Source organism: Halichoeres trimaculatus, unplaced genomic scaffold, assembly GCF_033239565.1.
Source record: "Halichoeres trimaculatus isolate MK-OKI-2021-1 unplaced genomic scaffold, fHalTri1.1 fHalTri1_scaffold_9, whole genome shotgun sequence".
NCBI classification, from domain to species: Eukaryota; Metazoa; Chordata; class Actinopteri; order Labriformes; family Labridae; genus Halichoeres; species Halichoeres trimaculatus.
This window is the reverse complement of record NW_027437188.1, coordinates 13,542,266-13,560,423: the sequence shown is the minus strand read 5'-3', so window position 1 is coordinate 13,560,423 and position 18,158 is coordinate 13,542,266. Positions and strand designations below refer to the sequence as shown.

The window sequence follows — 18,158 nt, the reverse complement described above, 5'->3', positions numbered from 1 at the left end:
TAGAGGGGATAATGCTAAAGTAGAAAGTGGAGCGAGCTTCGCTGAGCGCTGACTTGTAAACATGGTCCTTTTTTTTTTTTTTACAGGAGCAAGCTGGTTGAGGCAGGTGGAGGTTGAGGAAGGTTAAATTGCAGTTTTGTTTGGGTTGTGGGATGGGAATATTGACATCCATGGTGACCAGGTGGTCAGAAATGGTGAAATCAAATTGGGAGAGGTTGTCAGTATGGAGGCCAGTGGAAATAACCAGGTCCAGAATGTGTCCACAGCTGTGTGCAGGGAAGTTTAAATGTTGGGTGAACAGTCAATAATGTCCAAGAAGTTAGTTGTACTTTTACAATCTGGGGAGTCAATGTGAATGTTAATATCCCTCTGGAGAAGGATGGTAGGTGAGACTGGAGACAGTTGAGTGAAGAGTTCTGAAATATCTGACAGAAAGGATGGATTAGGTTAGACAATAGCAATGAGGAGGAGGTTTGAACCAGGGAGTGTAAATCCCAGGTGGTCAAAAGATGATAGGAATGGAGACTGGTCAAGGGTTGAGGTCTTGGTGGTGTATGATAGCAATTCCACTTCCTTAACCATGAGAGTGTGGGTTGTCTATTTATGAAAACCCAGCAGGGGTGGTTTGGTTTAAAGCGTAATAATTTAATAATAATTGTTATAGTAGTGCATTACTGTTTCCAAACCAATAATTAGACTAAAGTTACTTATCCATTTCACTGTTTGTTACTATTCTTTTTTTCCTTTGGTAAAAAATACATTTGTTTCCCTGACCAGGGCTCTTGGGATTATATGAGCAAGATACAGGATCCACAGACACCAGCTATATAAAAAAATGAAACTGATAAAAACCAAACTAAACTAAAACAAAGAGTTAAAAAATAATAGTTCAAAGCAAAATTTAAGTGCACCAAAAATCTGAAAAAAAAAAAAAAACTGTACAAGCTTTCTTTAGTTGTATTTTAGAATTAAAAATGTATAAAATGAACTTTTTTGGTTTTTAATTGTAAAGTACACATTTCACAACAACCAATTATCTCTTTATGTTGGGTTATAACAAAACTTGTACACTTATAATGACATTCATTATAATCACAATTGCATAATTTTGCCAAATCTTGCAGCTCTATGAGGTGATAAAGGGTGTTGTCGACAGCTGCTGAATGTAACTAAAAACATAACTTGTAATCTAGTTACTTAAAAATCAAGTAATCAGTAAGGTAACTGGGTTACTTTTTGAAAGAGTAATCAGTAATCAGATTACTTTTTCAAGGTAACTGTAGCAACACTGGTCTCTGGAAGTACTGAAACAACAAACACACCCATAAAGGGCCCATCTTTACAGCACAAATAAATTAATTTACTGTCTGGTTCAAACTAATCTTTAATGTTTTAATGGCTTGTTTTTGAATTTGCAAAGAGGGTGAATAATTTTTGATCACTAGCAGCTTTAAGTTTTGGTACACATATGGAATTTGAAACTCAAAGCTGAGGACCTCCACTTGGATTTTTTGCAGGGTTTAATGGATGCCAGTCCTGTTGCATTCATGTTTTTGGTGTTAAGGGTTTAAAGGAAGGTCACATTAGTTAGAATTGTTGCACCATCTCCAGACATAAGTTGTCAGACTTGTACAGCTTGTTCATCAGTAGCTACAGAAAACAGAGAAACTGCTGTACAAAAACATTCTTCAACCCCAAGATCACTGCCTCCTCCAGATGAAAGGTCAACAAACTTAGGTCTTTTTACCCCTGCCATGCTGAAATGGAAAAATGCCTTTGGGTTGTGCTCTGTGCCATACAAAATTCAGGAGGTCAATCTAGCAGTTTGTCTCGCATAGCAGTCAGGGTTCAGTAGGCCATCCTGTGTTTCCCACTATTTTCCTACAACTGGGGCAACTGTAATAATCTGTCTGCCAACTCATAACATGAATACGTATGAGGGGAGGTGCCCTGCCTCACTCCTGAGGATATCACTGGGTCAGTGCATGATATGGAGCTGTAAGATTTCTTAAAACTGGTTGAACTTTTGGTCACAGTGGAGATGTGAGCATGTACTGTGAAAGACAATCAGTGAAAGAAACTTAATCTTTGGTGTTGTTGTGAAAGACCTGGCCCCAAAGTGAATTGTTGCTTACGTTCAGGGTTTTCTTATCATGAAACTTTATAATCTTAGGGTTTGTTTAACAGTAGTAAAGCCCTATCTGAAACTCTTCAAACTAGATAAAAACAGTAGGAGTGTCACTGCAAGGTAAAGGGGTCCTTCAATGTGCCGTTTAATAACAGTCCATAAGTTATATCCTATTTACAAACAGCAGGAGGCAGATTTGAGCTATCAAATAGAATTACATGCTTGTGTCTGAACTATTGTGGCCGAGCTGCATCTAACAAAGGTCTGTGGCTTGTTATCCCCTATGAGAAATACTATCACCCTTTTCTGTTCTTATCTATCAAACAGCAAAGTATGATTACTATAGTTTTCATTTTAAATTACTTTTTCTAACTTTCTGGCTGAGACTACCTTGCTTTCAGCCACCAGAGGGGGAAGCGAGCAAAGGGGAATGACTAAGATTCTAGAGAGGTCAGTCAGTGTGTGTTTGATAAATAGCCGACCTGTTTTAAGGTACCAGTAGTTTTAAAAATCCTCTTCTTCTGTTATTCAAATCTATCCTATCAGGCATACAATGCAAACCCTGCTCTTAGATATAAAACTGTGCAAACTCAATGAAATAACAGCAAAGAAAACATCCATCAAATGTTTTAAGCTTTGACATTTTGTGAGCTTTGTGAAAAAGCTGTCTCGTGTGGTACATCTGTGCCAAAATGTGGTCAATATAAACTTTGCTGTTCAGGGCTGCTGACCTGAGAAACAGTTTGTAACATCAGCATCATCAGACTGTCCTGACATATTTGTAATTAACCTAAACTGAGCTCATATGAGTTAGTTGTAAAAATAGGGTTGCAAAATTCAAGGACTTTTCAAACTTATAAACTTCCCATGGGAATTTATGGGGGGGAAAAAAACAGGAATTTCTAACAAGGAACTTAAATAGTTAGGGTAAAGTATATTGTAGCATAGTGTTGGCTCAAACTAACAGATTTAATGGAAGTTCACTTGAATATCTATGCTGTTCCTTGACCACATAGCGGCACTTTGCTGACTGCAGGGCTATTGAGGACACACTCCCTTCATGTACTGTGCATGATGTCCACAGCACAAGATCATCAGAGGTATCACCTGAGGACCATATAAAGTCAAATAAGTTTTAATAAAACAATGATAAGCTCCAATCCTTATGACAAAAAATCTTACTGAACGATAGACCATCTGAAAATTATTCTGAATCTGAAACGTTTCTGTTTTTTTATAACATGAATAGCTTTGACGTTAGTGCTGCCACAAATAGCAAAGTGTGGAAACTTGTTAGTAGCAGAGTTATGACTAAAACCAGAAGAAGAAAGAAAAAAGAAAAAAAAACATTAAACCTTTTGCCTTAATGTAAAAGCAATCTTACACCAGCCGGAAATATTGCTGCTGAGTAGTTTTTTTTTTCTTCTTACCATAAACATAATAATCTCTATAGGGCTGTTCAACAGTGTTCTTAGATACCAAACCACCTGTGAAAAACTTTTAAGTACAGTCACTGAAAAGTCACTGAAATTTACAGCCTGGTGTCCTGGGACCTGGGTGAACAGGTGAGAACGTCCTGTTACATGTTAACAGGTGAGAACATCCTGTATCAAGTAAACAGGGCACAACAACAAGCATTCTCAGTTCATTTGTATGTACACATGTACAAAAAGGACTTCCTTCTTCCTGTTATCATTTGGTGCCACGTGTGATAACATGTGTACCAGTGGAAACATTGTGTGTTGAAGAAGCTGGAGAGTTGTTTATAAGGTTTCCATGGCCTATTTAGTGCTGCTGAAAACATTGCCAAATCCTAACAAATCCTCTTTGTAGAAATTTAGCAGCGAGTAGATACAATTTAAAATTGTATTGTTTACTAGATAAATAAAACTGATAGAATTGCTTATTTTACTGAGAATTGTCCAAAGCAATTCATTTCAAGGCGGATCAGTTTTGACTGTTTTTATAGTTTAAAAGTAAGAAGGCTAACATTAGCAGAAATAGCACCACCAGTCTGTGGTCATCCTTGCAGGTAAACCTGTTCTTTCCTGAGCCTTTTTTTGAGGCTCCTGCTTGAAAATGTTCTCAAAATTAATAGAATATATCTCTGAAATTACAAACTCTGTGTGCATCATCTTGGTATCACAATAATGATAACACTTGTGAGATTTTATCAGAAGTGTATGGATGATATGTTATATATGATGGAACACAGCATAAATAAGGGAGTTCTTTCCTTGCGTAAAAAGTACTTTCATATTCCTTTTTAAAATATACAAAAAGCCTAAAGACTCAAGCAAACCATGGAACAACATCTGCACTTAAACTGTGACATGTTTTGGGCTGTTTAGGTAAGCAGGGTAAAATTACAGAGGTTTTAGTAAAGGAATGTCTATATGTCCTCAAGTTTGGCACATTTTGGCACAGTTGTGCCATTTAGGGTTTTTGAAGAATCAAGTTGCAAAATTCACTTTATTTTAATTGAACACCACGAAAGTATAAAAAAAAATCTAATTTAAAAAAATAAACAAAATAAAATTTAATCTGATTTCATTGTCACTGTCCAGCTGTGCCCAGGTCAGCCAGGCAGATCCTCTTAAGCCGCGTTTCCACCAAGTATAGTCTGGTTCGGTCCAGTACGGTTTGGCACGGTTTGGTACAGTTAAGCCTGATCCCGTTTGCGTTTTTACAGCAAACTGTGCCCTCTGGTGGTAGACGGCGTGTAAGCCGGATGCCGAAAGCTGGAGCTGTTACACAATAGCGTGACGCTGTAGCCGCGCGACACAGTGTACCCACTAATAAATCCAATGAAGAAGTTCACATGAACAAAGAGCACAGATGGAAGACATGCAGCATATTGTCCTCTCTGTGATTGGCATCTAGCGCTTTGATACAAAGTGCAATCAAGCTTTTGTTTCAGTGAAGACTGTGTGCCGCCAGGAGAAATGCAGCCACTGTCGGGGTAAGTGACGATTCTTCTGACCAATCAAAGGTCTGCAGTGTGTTGCTCCACCTTCTGAGAGCGGATCGGTTCAGTCTGGCACCCATACGAAAGTGTCCCAAAAAAGTAGGTCGGCTCGTCTTGGTTATTTGGGAATCTGTCCCAGGATAAGTCAGTAGAAACGCCACAAAATGTGTGCCGTACCAAGACGAACCGAACCGGTCTGCTTGGTGGAAATGCGGCTTTAGTCTGATGAAGAATCTAGAGGCAACACATCAGCTGCACAGTCCTCCATTGTCATGGCGCAAACTTTCTCCTGGTTGTAAACCCATTTTCCACTTGCTTTTCTACAGAAAACAATCCATTTTCTTACGTTGCACTTTTGTGCACTCTGACGCACAGCTATGCTAATTGATGGACAGTTGCCTTCCTCCTGTCATACCATTTGACCCGTGTTAAAAAGTGGTCGACAAAGAAACTTTTCTCATAGTATAGAAAATCTAAGGTACTTCTGTCAGTGTTTATTTAGAGGATTATTGCTTTGTGGTATTAGTCTTTCCTAATCCTTACAGTAAACCAGCATCGTAGACTATATAAAAAATTGACCTACATGACAGCTCTTAAAGGCTGAAGGCTAAATATCTGAACATGCCTTCCTCTGACATGTTAACAGACAGATCATGGATTAAACTGTAACGTTCAAAAACACAGTAACATTTTTCTCAAACATGATTCTTGTTTCTAAAGTTTTGTTCTATTTCCAATAGTTTTTTTGTTTTTAGATATTAGGTTTTAATTACTTACTTGATGCTATGGACAGAACCAGACTCTGAACCAAAAATGTCATCAGTGTAACCGTGGCACTGCATTTTGGAATCACTATTGTACAATAGGAGACAGTTGAGGTGCATTGTCCATCTTTATGGCTGAAATCAAACTACAACACAAACTATAATATTTAAGGTTTTTCCTTCAGTCTTTAAATATATGGCTAAATAATAATGAATGAAGTGAACTCTGCTGACAAAAAATCCCAACAGGGGCCCTGTAAGTGACACTTTATTTATCACCCATGCAATGGTGGGATGACGGCAGAGCTTACACAGCAAACTCAACTTTTAGATGGAACAAAGCAGGTCCCTATCATCTCTGTGGCTTGAAGTATTCATTTTCAGACCTCAGACCCATTTGGAAATATCTTTGTTCTGGGTTTTAGCTCATGGAACACTGATATCTCAGGGATATTAGGCACAGTAGTTGCTCTTACTCTGACAGGAGTTTCGGTATCAACTGACACGTCTACCTGAACATGGTCAATATAAACTGCAGTCAGGAAGCAATCAGATTATACATTAATACTTGACTGTTTTCTGTGAGCAGTTGCAGATGCATGACTAATGCCTAACTTGTGTGACAAGTTAAAATTTTGATCGGCTTGGGGCTGTTTGTTCTGATTTTAGTTTTTATGTAAGGCATATTTAGTCTGGTACCCTTTAGACCATTTATGGTCAAAACATGACCATGCTTGTTCCCTGCACGTGACCAATAAACACACATCTGCCCTGCCCTGCTGATAGCTTGTGGGCATGAATAAAGGAATCTCTTTATTCTACCCCCAAAGATATCTTATTCATAAAAAACAAAGCATAAAGCTTTTTCCTTTGTCAAATGAAGTAACAACAAAAGGGAAAAGCAGTTGAAACTCAACACTTGACCAAAAAGTAGATTGTTAAATGGTGACAGATTTTCAGCTGCTTTGTGGTGCAAACGTTTGATTCTACAAATGTTATCAAGCATTGACATAAGCCAAGAGAAAACATGTACATCTGCTTTAACAACAGCAAAGATACCATTGCTCTAACTCTCCTGATTGTGCTATAAGAGTTTTAAAGTGCCGTCTTGATAAGACCAAAGTGAGGATAATTCTAATCTTGTATGCCCTTTAACTGTACATCAATGGCTTACATCATCAGGTATCAGCATGTGTTAAATAGCCAATCAGCTGCTAAATGAAAGGGAATTTTATCACCAGATACAGTACACTTGCAGTGGACACATCTTAATTATCCTGTCTGTGCAGAATGCTTAACAAAGGAAAATCATATTCTCTCTGGCATAAAAATCGCAAATAGACAGTCTTTGTACTGGGCAGAGAGGCCTTTAGCAGTGTTGCATGAAGACAGTAATTCATGGACCAAGGGGCCATTTCCACGACAATGGTTTTAGGGTAAAACACACATATTGTTGCATTTCAACTTCCATTTTCAGCCAACCTAAAACGCAATCTTGTGAAGACAGAGTGGAATTTTTCTGAAACACTGCCCCCACCGCTGACTGGTAAACAGTAGGCCAGGGTTTTCAGTGGAAATGCTGACATCACACCCCACTTCGCGCATATAACAGTGCAACAGTACAGTTGTTATGATTGTTGCAGACTACCATTTGTGCTTGTGCTGCTCAATCTGCTGAATCTGCTGACTGTCTTTCAACCAGATGATCTGCCCAACTCTACTTCAGTAGCTCCCAAAAGCCACTTCTGTACAAGACAGTTACAGCACCGCCTACAGGCCTGGCATAGTTTCTACAGCGTTTTCAGCTCCTCAGTGTTTCCGTGTGAATGCAGCTTTTTTCCACTGCATTTTAGCGTTTTTGGATGAAACATTGTGTAAACAGGGACTTAAGCTGCAAATCAAAATCAGACTAAAATAAAATATTGATCCACTTTCACAGCCTGGTCCACTGAATTTCTTGTTGACTTCTGCATAAGCAGACATTTGTCCAGCAAATTGCCTCCAGCGCCAGAGAATATCAATGTTCCGAGACCAAATTTTTTGTACTTGACTTGGCGCGGAAACCAAAACAACCCATGAACTGAAACCTCTGTCCACAAAGCAGTGTATGTCAATCCAGTCTGACAATGCTGCAGCTGTTCAGACATAGTTTCAACCTAATAAAAAAAATAGGCTGAAAATCCCCATCATTTTATGTTTTGGAAAATATTTCAACATGTTTGGATGTTCCCATCAGCTTTTAAACATGAGCCTGTTTTCAAAGGCATTAATAGCGTTCTGTTTATTGTTTCATCAAATAGTTAAGCATAGATGTCGGGCTACGCATCCAAGAAGAACAAAAAGTTAACAAGCGAATCTTGTATTACTTGGTTATTCTAAAGCTGGTTTAACCTTTTGATCGGACATTTAGCAAAAGATATTAACATTGTTTTTACAATGGCTGAAAATGCCTTGAGTGCATTTTTGTTTTGCTGCGTGGTGACATACTCGGATCTAAATTCATCAGTGGTGCTTACTGTTCCCGATACACTGGGAAATTTCAGACTTTAATATAAGATAATATAAGTTAAGATAAGATAAGATACGCCTTTATTCATCCAACAACAGGGAAATTTACAGTTACAGTTGCAAACAGAATGTTTTTAATGAAAACATTTATTTATTTTTCTAATGCAAATATTGGGAATGAAACATGAAATGAACCATACATAATGATTTGGTAAAAGAACAAAACAAAACAAAACTGAACAAAGCAACAGACAGTAACATTAGGAGATGTGCATGAGGGGCCAATAAAACCACTGAAAAAAAAATGGACGTCATCTTGCTCGGCATCGAAGTGAGGTCACCACAAAAACTGCTTCCGCTCGTGGCTGGCTGCAGTATAGGATAAGAAATCGGACTCCCCAGTCATTCCAGATGGGCTGTGGTTAAACTTTAAAAAATTAATACACCTTGTAGAAATGTTTCTCATGTCCAATGTGGTGATTTGAAGATACCGTTTGGCTGCCTTGCATTCAAGTCCTCTTTTATCTGAAAAGTTTGTTTTCATTCGTCATGCGAGGTTAAAAACAAGGTTTTACATCACGTTACACAATGATTGACAGCGCGTTCTTGTGGGGTTTTTTTTCGGGGATTGTAAAATATGTCAGGAGGTAGAGTCAAGAAGTGATTAGACTCTCAAAAGAAAAAATATATATATTTTTGTCACCCGGCTCCACTCAGATTCTCCCAGAATCCCTCATTGTCTCTACTGTGCAGACTTTTTCTGCACAACTGCTCCAATGGCTGCGCCTGTGACAGGGGCATTTTGACTTCAAAACCATACAATGATAAATGGCAGAGTCATGCTGTCCACTCTATATACAGTCTATGAATGATACCTAGAGGGGCTTGTCCAGTGACCCTCCTGCAATATGAATAGGTCAAGAAGAGGAATATAGTAAGACTAACTTAAAAAAAACATATTAAGCAAAAAATAAAGATTAAAAGTCTTCTGAAAGGGATAAGACATGTTACCCATGAGAGATGACAGCTTGGTTATCACTCTTTTGTCAGTCTCCACCTCCACAGGGTCCAGAGGCTAGCCCAGGACTGGCATTCTTCACCAGTCAGTTCAGTCTAGCTATCTTTTGTCCTGTCTGCCCACAGCAAGTGAAATCCTTTCAGTGTTGCATTGGTGTCCAGATCTGTTTGCCATGTCTTGGTGATTAGCATGATAGTACTCTGACAGTATTCCCTCTGGTGCTGGATTAGCATAAATAGCTTGTCCATTATATTGGAGATAGATTTAGATTCTCAATAACGTGGGTTCGAAGGACAGGTCATCCTTGCCTCTTTCTCCTCAGCTCACAGGGAGCATGGGGTCTAGCACTGGTTAGCAATGACATGCTACAGGCTGCTACAGCTGATCTTGTATGTAGCTAATGCGACCATTGTTACATGAAGATAACTTAATGCACACAGGAACAAAAATAGAAAAAACACCACTGCATATGTAACAAGTTTAGTGTCCATGACCAACAAATGAGCCATAAAATTAATTAAAGACTCCAAATTGGACAATTAACAATAGACGAAAAATGTAGAAAATAAAAACAAGGAAGAGGGAAATGCTGCAACGAGTGGCCACTTGAGCAGCCTTTTGCAAAAAAATACTATATCAGTAATAAAATACATTTATGTAAGTGTAAAATGTACATAAATGTAAAAAGGCAAAAAAAGAGGCAAGCTGTAAAAAGCTGTGACATTCAATACCTGTTGCCATGTATTGGTCCTTTTTAAAAAAAAAAAACAAAAAAACAAAACAAAACAAAAAAACATTTCTTTCCTTTCCTCTGTCCGCGTACAAAGGCTGCGTTACCATAAGATAAACTATTTTAAGTAACTCTGTGGAAAAATAAAGTGTTATATATGTATGTGATTTTTTTTTTCCACAGGACACAGTGCTCCTTCCTTAGCTTAAAGGAAGAATTTTTTTCATATTGACAGTTCTTTGTTTAGCTCATGAAATAAATCTATTAATAAAAAAAAGGGTTGAAACCCACCACTGATACACCACACTGTTCAAAGCTGTATAAACAGCTTAGTTATGGCCCTGTTTTTATACCCAATGCATAATCAATGATGGCACTGCTGCAGGGCACAAGTTGTTTTTCTGGAAACTTCCAAATGAGTTGTGTATTGTTTGCAAGAGACTGGGAAAGAACCTTGTGACTTAAATCTGTATTTATCTGAGCTCTACTTTTATATGTTTTCAACAATTTCTATTCAAGTTTGCAAAGTTTGATCCTCCTCCACCTATGACTACTTCATTTATTGTGAAATATGCCTTTGGAAAATTTTTGGAAAATTTAGATGAAAAATGCAATTTGCTTGGAACTTTGCAACAAGTTTTCAAATGCAAAGACTGATATTGTTCTCGTAGCCTATGGTTAGGGTTGAGTTGAGTTGGGTTGAGTTGAGTTGAGTTGAGTTGAGTTGAGTTGAGTTGAGTTGTGTGGACTGCTGGCTGAAGTTGCATAAGATCTCTGAAGTAATCAAAGCTAAATCATCAACAGATGACCACCCTTCAGGTACAGGGTTGCATCACAGGGTTGCATTTCATTCCCGTCTCAAGCAGTCAAAGTCAGATGAATGGAGACTGTTGTACGAAGACCCCAAATAAAAACCTGAACATTTTCAACCCCAAGATCTGGTCCTCCACACTCTGCATTTCTGGTAGGGTCTCTGATAAGGCTGACGCCCAATTAGCTTGGCTCACCTTTCTACAAAAGATGAAGAGCATAATTAGCTAATCTAATCTAGTACTAGGGAAATTTACTCTTATTATACTATTCCTAGTTTTGATCAGCAATAGGAGAAAACGATGGATGATAATTAAAAAATTTACTTTATTTTAGGATTCAACTGTTACTGAATGCTGTTCAAATATGCAGGGCTTTAAACATGGGAATCATTGAGACAAGGTGATAAATGACTGAGATTTCCATGTTTCACCATTTCAGAAGCTAAATTTACTGCTTGTGGGTAGTTTCCTGAGTGAAAATAAGATGATCCTCTTCTCCCAAACACAAAACCAAAATTGATCAAATAAGGGCCAAATATTAATTTAATTTCTTAACTTCTGAGAGGAAAAATACGTTTTTGATTTTTGCTGATGTCCCTGATTTGGAGGTGTCTTTTTCAACTAATTTTTATTTCTTCCCCTACCAGTCCAAGGAAATTTAGAATCAATTAATCTTTATTTATGTGGTGCAAAATCATTCAGCAAGTTACAACCAAACTGTTTTTGCATGCAGAAGGAAAACATGTCACTTTTAACACATAGACTGACAACCATTCACGCTCACATTCACACCTACCGACAATTTACAGTGTTCATTAACCTGATGAGCATGTTTTGGACTGTGGGAGGAAGCCGGAGTACCTAGGGAAAAAATGCAAGCTGTGAGGCTGCAGTACTAACTGTTGCGCCACCATGCAGCCCATATAAAATATTACCAAAAGTAAAATTATGGTAAAACTGTTAACTTCTTAAAAGAAAAGATGATGGGAGATGAATGACCATGCCATACCTTTTAGTTTCAGTCTGTATCATAATCATTCAATAGTTGACTGTGCAAGACCATGTAAGCATGACTGCACCATCCCATATTCCACAGAGAAGAGTCATTTGTCAGTCTCTTTGTTTATGCATCATATGTTTCCTAGCTAATTTCTTTGTGTGAAGAGTCATCTTTCAAATCTCGTTTATCCATATCTTCTGTTGTAATCTTTGTTTTCCTGTTTTATTTTGTAATTATGACAACCTGTATGTCAAGTTGATTTTGACCTCCTGCCCTTGTGTTTGAGTGCACTCACACCTATGTAAATTTACCTTCTGTATTGAGTCTCTGAGTTCCTCCCTTTTTTCATGGTTTGCCGTGTCACTTCACCTTCAGATACCTGGGATTTTTCTCCTGTGCCTCTCTCTGTAAGTCTTCTTCTTCTTCTTATTATTATTTTTATTATTATTATTATTATCAAAATTAATAATAATAATAATAATAATAATAATAATAATAATAATAATAATAATAATAATAACAATAATAATAATAATAATAATAACTTCATTTATCTGAAATTGGGTCATCCTCCCTCTTTTGTTTTTGCCTGGATCATGGTAGACAGAGCACCTTGCTTACCCATGCCCTCTGTTTTACCCTACAAGGCACGTCAAGTTGGAGAAAGTTCAGTCCTGTTAGCATAGATAAGACACAGTGAGAAATGATTAAAGTTCATAGACTATGTTTAACAGCATGTTAAAACGATGAGCCCTGCTTACCTGTGCCCTCCATTTAACCCCACAGGACACATTAAGTTGGAGAAAGTTCAGTCCTGTTAATGCATACCTGATCAAAATTTCTTGATTTCTTGAGCTTTTAAAAATTCATTTTGGCATGCTTAATGCGAGTGTTTCCAGGAGGCTTGTGGGAATGTTGCTCCAAGTGGTGAAGATGACTTCACAGAGCACATCTACTGTCTGGAATTGATGTCCATTTTTGTAAACTTCCCTCACCATACATCTCCAAATCTATGTGATTTAAATCAGTGGAGCACGAAAGATGGTCCAAAGAGTGAGGTTATTCCTCTGGAAGAAGTCCTTTGTCAGGCGGCCATTGGCATTGTCCTGTCAAAACCCAGTCATTACCACACAGACCCGGGCCCTCAGTCATGAGGAAGAACCCCTGTAACATCTCCACAAAGCCAGCTGCCGTTTGACACCTTGGTACGACATAAGCACCATTGGTCCATTTAAGAAGAAGAAGAAAAAAGCCCCAAGATCATGATGGCGCCCCCTCCACTGTGACACGTAGAAAACATCTCCAGTGGGATCTCCTTGTTATGCTAGTAACGTTGGAAGCCATCAGGACCGTCAAGTCTTACTGCGTCCAACCTCAGCAGCCATGGCGCATTGTGAGAGACCTTGATTACGCACTCCCATTTTATTTTGACTCCACTTAGAATCTGCAAATAACCCTCCAAAAAAAAAAAAAAAAAAAAAGTTTTCTTTGTACATAAAATTTAAAGGAAATCTGGGAAACTGAAATGTCTGAAATATCTCCAGAGTGAGGTTTACTAATTAGTGACTAGGGTTAATGGGCAATTGAGATAGTGCAGTTCAACTGGCGTGCGACTGATAACTGGCTCACCTTTCAATGCCCCATCGGAAACCATAAAATGTGTCAGTTATCAGCTTTGTGTGTAATTTAAATGGGGGAGATACCAGACTGTTATTTTCACCATGTTTCACTGAAAAAAATTATAGGGAAAATCTAAATTTCTGGACAGATTTAGCAGTTGAAGCATGCAACCCACAATAAGAGGCTTTTGCCCTTATTCCAGCGGTTGTTTTATTGAAAACTTCAACACTTCGATGCGTGTCATTTCTAGTTTGGTATGAAAATCTTGTTGTTCTAATTACCTGAGAAATAAAGGTTTGCAATCATGAAAGCTGATCGTCTTTTTTATATGTTTTTAAAATCAAGCTTCTTAGGCCCCAAAATTCCTGTTTGCATATTGAACACCCAAACTACAGTATGAATAACTGTGCAAGAAAGACTGGTGTTTGAAGAAAGATGAATGCTGACACAGTAAATTCGTCATTTGTCTGTGAGTTGAAGTGATTACGCCTGTGAATAAGTTACCACTTGTATTATCTTGTGATCATGAAACACTTCCACTCTTTTAGAGGGTTACACAATTGTAAAACCACCGTCTAACGACAGCACGCTAATGGGGGCGTCACTGTCAGGAGGACAGTATAAAGCTGAGTGTCAGACAAAGAGAAAGCACACTACTCCAGAGTCAGTGTGCAAGAAAAACTTGAGATACAACTCCATAGCCATGACCAGCATCAAAATCCAGAAGAACGGTGCTACAGGTAAACTTTTAATCCTATAAGCTGTCAAAACTTAAAGATTTCAACACAATTTTTTTGGGATAAAGTTTCAATCTATTGATTTTTTATGTAGGAATCTGCTTGTGAGTGACACTCATGTAGAGGTTTACAATTCTTTTTCCTCAGCACTTAAAAAATCCAAATCCAGGACGAACATCAATCACTTCACAGATGTGCACGGGCTGCCTTGCATTGAGGGGATTGTGAGCTCTGTGGAGGAAACCCCTGAGCCAATCATCACCAAAATTACTGGCAAAGTCCCAGAATGGATCAATGGAAGCTTCTTGAGAAACGGACCAGGAAAATTTGAGATCGGGAACCAGACGTGAGTGATTTACCTATTTACACACCCACTGCTGGGACTACATCACAAAGCAGACACTGGAGATAACTCTCCACATTATTTGAAATTTAATGCCGACTGATTTAACTGAGCAGCTGTATCAAGTCTGTGGGCTTTTGTACACAAAGAAGGCATTCATGCTTCAGTCAATCAAACTTTTACTTTTTTTTTTTAAATCTACATCTGAGCCAAGTAAAATATATTTACTCCTCACTCTCAGGTTTAACCACTGGTTTGATGGTATGGCCCTTCTGCATCAGTTTAAAATATCCAATGGTCAGGTGACCTACAAAAGCCGCTTCCTGGAGAGTGACAGTTACCAAGCCAACAAGGAGCTCAACCGCATTGCTGTGTCAGAATTTGGTACTCTCATGATGCCCGACCCCTGCAAGAACTTCTTTCAGCGCTTCCTGTCACGATTCGAGTTACCCAGTGAGTTTTCTATTAAACTGCAAGGAAGACACACGACTTCATCCTCTGCAGCTTCTCTCAATGACTGCTACTCATGACTGATTTGCTTTAGGTTAAACTCAAGCTACAGTTGAGCTTTCTTTAAGTGAGGCTCCCTTTAAACCCTGGCAAGTATATTTGTCACAAGCTAATTTGACAATTTATCATAATCGATTTGTTTATGCCATGTTAGAGATTCTCAAAAAAAGTTTTGTTTTTTAACCCATTAATACATCAAACCTCAAGACTTACCAAATGCATTCAATCTATATTTTCCATGGTAAAAACAAAAACTTTACATCCTTTGTAATTTGTACCATTAAATGAACAGTTTATAAAATGAAGCAGATTGAACTAATGAGTTGAATTCTAAATATTAACTATTGTGCACACTCACGTTTGTGTCTAGGTGTGTAATACACCAAACAGAAGTCATTGTGGTTGTCATGGTTGGTGATGAGACACTTTGCTTGTTTTACACTTTAGAACCTACAGATAATGCCAATGTGAGCTTTGTGACCTACAAAGGGGATTATTTTGTCAGCACAGAGACCAACATGATGCACAGGGTGGATCCTGAGACCCTGGAGACGACTAAAAAGGTAACACATTTACTTTAGTTTAAGAGAAGTGGTTTCATAAAATAAATCAGGAAAAGGTGTCGACAAGTCTCTGTGATGTTTATAAGGTGGACTGGAGCAAATACATTGCTGTGAATGGAGCAACAGCACACCCTCACACTGATCCTGATGGAACTGCATACAACATGGGGAACTCCTACACCACTAAAGGTATTTTACAAACCCATTATTGAAAATCATAGATGTTTAATACAACAACTCACAAGTATTTATATTTCTCGTAGGAGCGTACTACAACATCATCTGTGTTCCACCAACCAAGGAAAAGGCTGACGATACACTGGAAGGAGCCAAGGTGCTGTGCTCCATTCCCTCAGTGGACAAGTCCAAACCATCATACTACCACAGCTTTGGTGGGCACAAGTTTCACCCAGATCACAGTTCACACTGTTCTCAGCCTTAAGCCTTGATTATCAATCTATTTAAAGTAGCTGTACTCCATTAATATAACCCTTTCAACAATTACAGGGATGTCTGAGAACTACGTGGTGTTCATTGAGCAGCCGATCAAGATGGACCTGTTGAAAATTGCGGCTGGTAAGCTGATAACAAAAAGCATCAGTGACAGCTTCTCTTGGGACCCAAAACTCAACACTATCTTCCACCTGATCCACAAGCAGACTGGGAAGGTGAGACACAAACATAGGCCTTCAGCTCTTTAAAGCCATAATGGCCACGCCTGTCCACATCTTGATGACCATCATTCTTTTATTATCCAGTACATTAAAGGGGTTAAGTCCTTGCCCCTTTGTTCACTATTCCTTTATCATTCAACAGACATAAGGTGGTTTCTTTATTCTTCAACAGGTTAGCTCCATCAAGTACCTTGCAAAGGCATTATCGACTTTCCACCAGATCAATGCATATGAGGAGGACGGCTTCTTGATCTTGGACATGTGTGCTTCAGACGATGGACAAGCAATCTCAAACTACAACATCCAGAACCTGCGCAAGTCTGGAGAGGCCCTTGATGAGGTACTCTTAAAGGCAGTTAAACAAAGACCAGGACTCAAGAATTTGTAGGCTCCAGAGGCCTAGTTAAAAGTTTGTAGATGTTTTGGTTGAGCTTTCTTGAAGCTGCTAAAGCCCCAACACATTGTCCCCTCAGGTCTATAACACCTTGTGCCGGGTATTTCCACGGCGCTTCGTTCTTCCTCTGAATGTGGACAACACTACACCTCTCAACCAGAATTTGAACAACCAGCTCAGCACCACAGCCACTGCTACACGAACCGACAAAAACAAGGTTGGCAGCTGATTTAATAAAGCAGTTTGAAAGTTGCTGTATAATCAGAGTTTTTTGAGTGCACATTTACATTTTGTTTTGTTGTGCAGGTCTTCTGTACACATGAGGACCTCCATGGGGAGGATCTCCATCAGTATGGAGGTCTGGAGTTCCCTCAGATTAACTATACGAAGTACAACACCAAACCCTACCGCTATTTCTACGGCTGTGGCTTCAGACATCTTGTGGGAGACACACTGATCAAGATGGACATCAAAGGGAAACAGATGAAGGTGAGTTTTGGCCTTTGATTATTATGGTCAACCAGCAGAATAACATCAATCACACTAAAAGTTGTATTTCACCTTGTTGTACTTTTAACACTCATAGTCATATTGATTCCTGCTCTTTCTGCCAGGTGTGGGAGCAACCTGGTCTTTATCCCTCTGAACCTGTCTTTGTGCCCTCCCCTAATGCAACTGAGGAGGACGATGGTGTTGTTCTGTCTGTGGTCATCACTCCCAACAAGGTGAGGAGGCTTCAGGGTTGTTGTTCTTTTTACACTTTTTACAACAACAAAAAAAACTTGTTGTGAAGTTCATCACGTTCATAATCATATTCATAAGATATTGTGATGTTAATCTGTTTTTTTTTCTCCTGTGTCCCCATCATTTGTAGGACAAGAGCACATTCCTCCTGGTTTTAGATGCCCAAACATTCGAGGAGCTGGGCAGGGCTGCAGTGCCTGTCAACATCCCCTACGGTTTCCACGGGACATTCAATAACTGTGCTTAGAGGTGTGAGGAAAAAATGAATGAATGAGTGAATGTATGTCTTGTTCCAGATGGACGCACAGAATTCAGGACTGAAGTGAAACACTATGTAAATATTTCTTTTGCTGTTTTTTTTCAAAGAGAAGTTTGTAAAAAAAAATAATTGAATGGTGTACTAAGTTCTTTTAAAAAATGAAGGACAAGCCCTTATTTGTGTTTTATACTGATGATGCACATATAAAACAATGTATTTTTCTGTACTCTTTACCATTTTTTTCTGGATTTTTTAATCTTGAATACTTATTCTGTCAAGTGTTTGAAACACATAGAATCATTAAGAGAGTTAAAAGATTACTGTTGTAGCTGTTATCTACACAATGAGTGCAAATAAAGGTTTGAGACAACAGAAAATGATGAATT

At 38.6% G+C, this 18,158-nt stretch overlaps 1 protein-coding gene across 1 annotated transcript; it reads left to right on the top strand.

Annotated features, from left to right (window-relative positions):
• Positions 1 to 14,169: 14,169 nt before the first annotated feature.
• LOC141798085 (carotenoid-cleaving dioxygenase, mitochondrial-like) lies at positions 14,170 to 17,780 on the top strand. The gene is made up of 12 exons (XM_074679868.1): positions 14,170 to 14,288; positions 14,433 to 14,631; positions 14,870 to 15,081; positions 15,586 to 15,701; positions 15,788 to 15,890; positions 15,965 to 16,093; positions 16,209 to 16,369; positions 16,548 to 16,715; positions 16,849 to 16,986; positions 17,076 to 17,258; positions 17,384 to 17,494; positions 17,644 to 17,780. The coding sequence occupies exons 1-12, from the start codon at positions 14,252 to 14,254 to the stop codon at positions 17,758 to 17,760; spliced, it is 1,674 nt and encodes a 557-aa protein (XP_074535969.1). The 5' UTR covers positions 14,170 to 14,251; the 3' UTR covers positions 17,761 to 17,780.
• The last annotated feature ends 378 nt before the right edge of the window (positions 17,781 to 18,158 follow it).

Excerpts from the sequence above, each read along its gene's own strand:
- LOC141798085 (XM_074679868.1), top strand. The coding sequence starts at position 14,252 with ATGACCAGCATCAAAATCCAGAAGAACGGTGCTACAG. Across the intron at positions 15,702-15,787 it reads CCCTGGAGACGACTAAAAAG|GTGGACTGGAGCAAATACAT; the intron begins GTAACACATTTA and ends GATGTTTATAAG. Across the intron at positions 17,259-17,383 it reads TCAAAGGGAAACAGATGAAG|GTGTGGGAGCAACCTGGTCT; the intron begins GTGAGTTTTGGC and ends TCTTTCTGCCAG.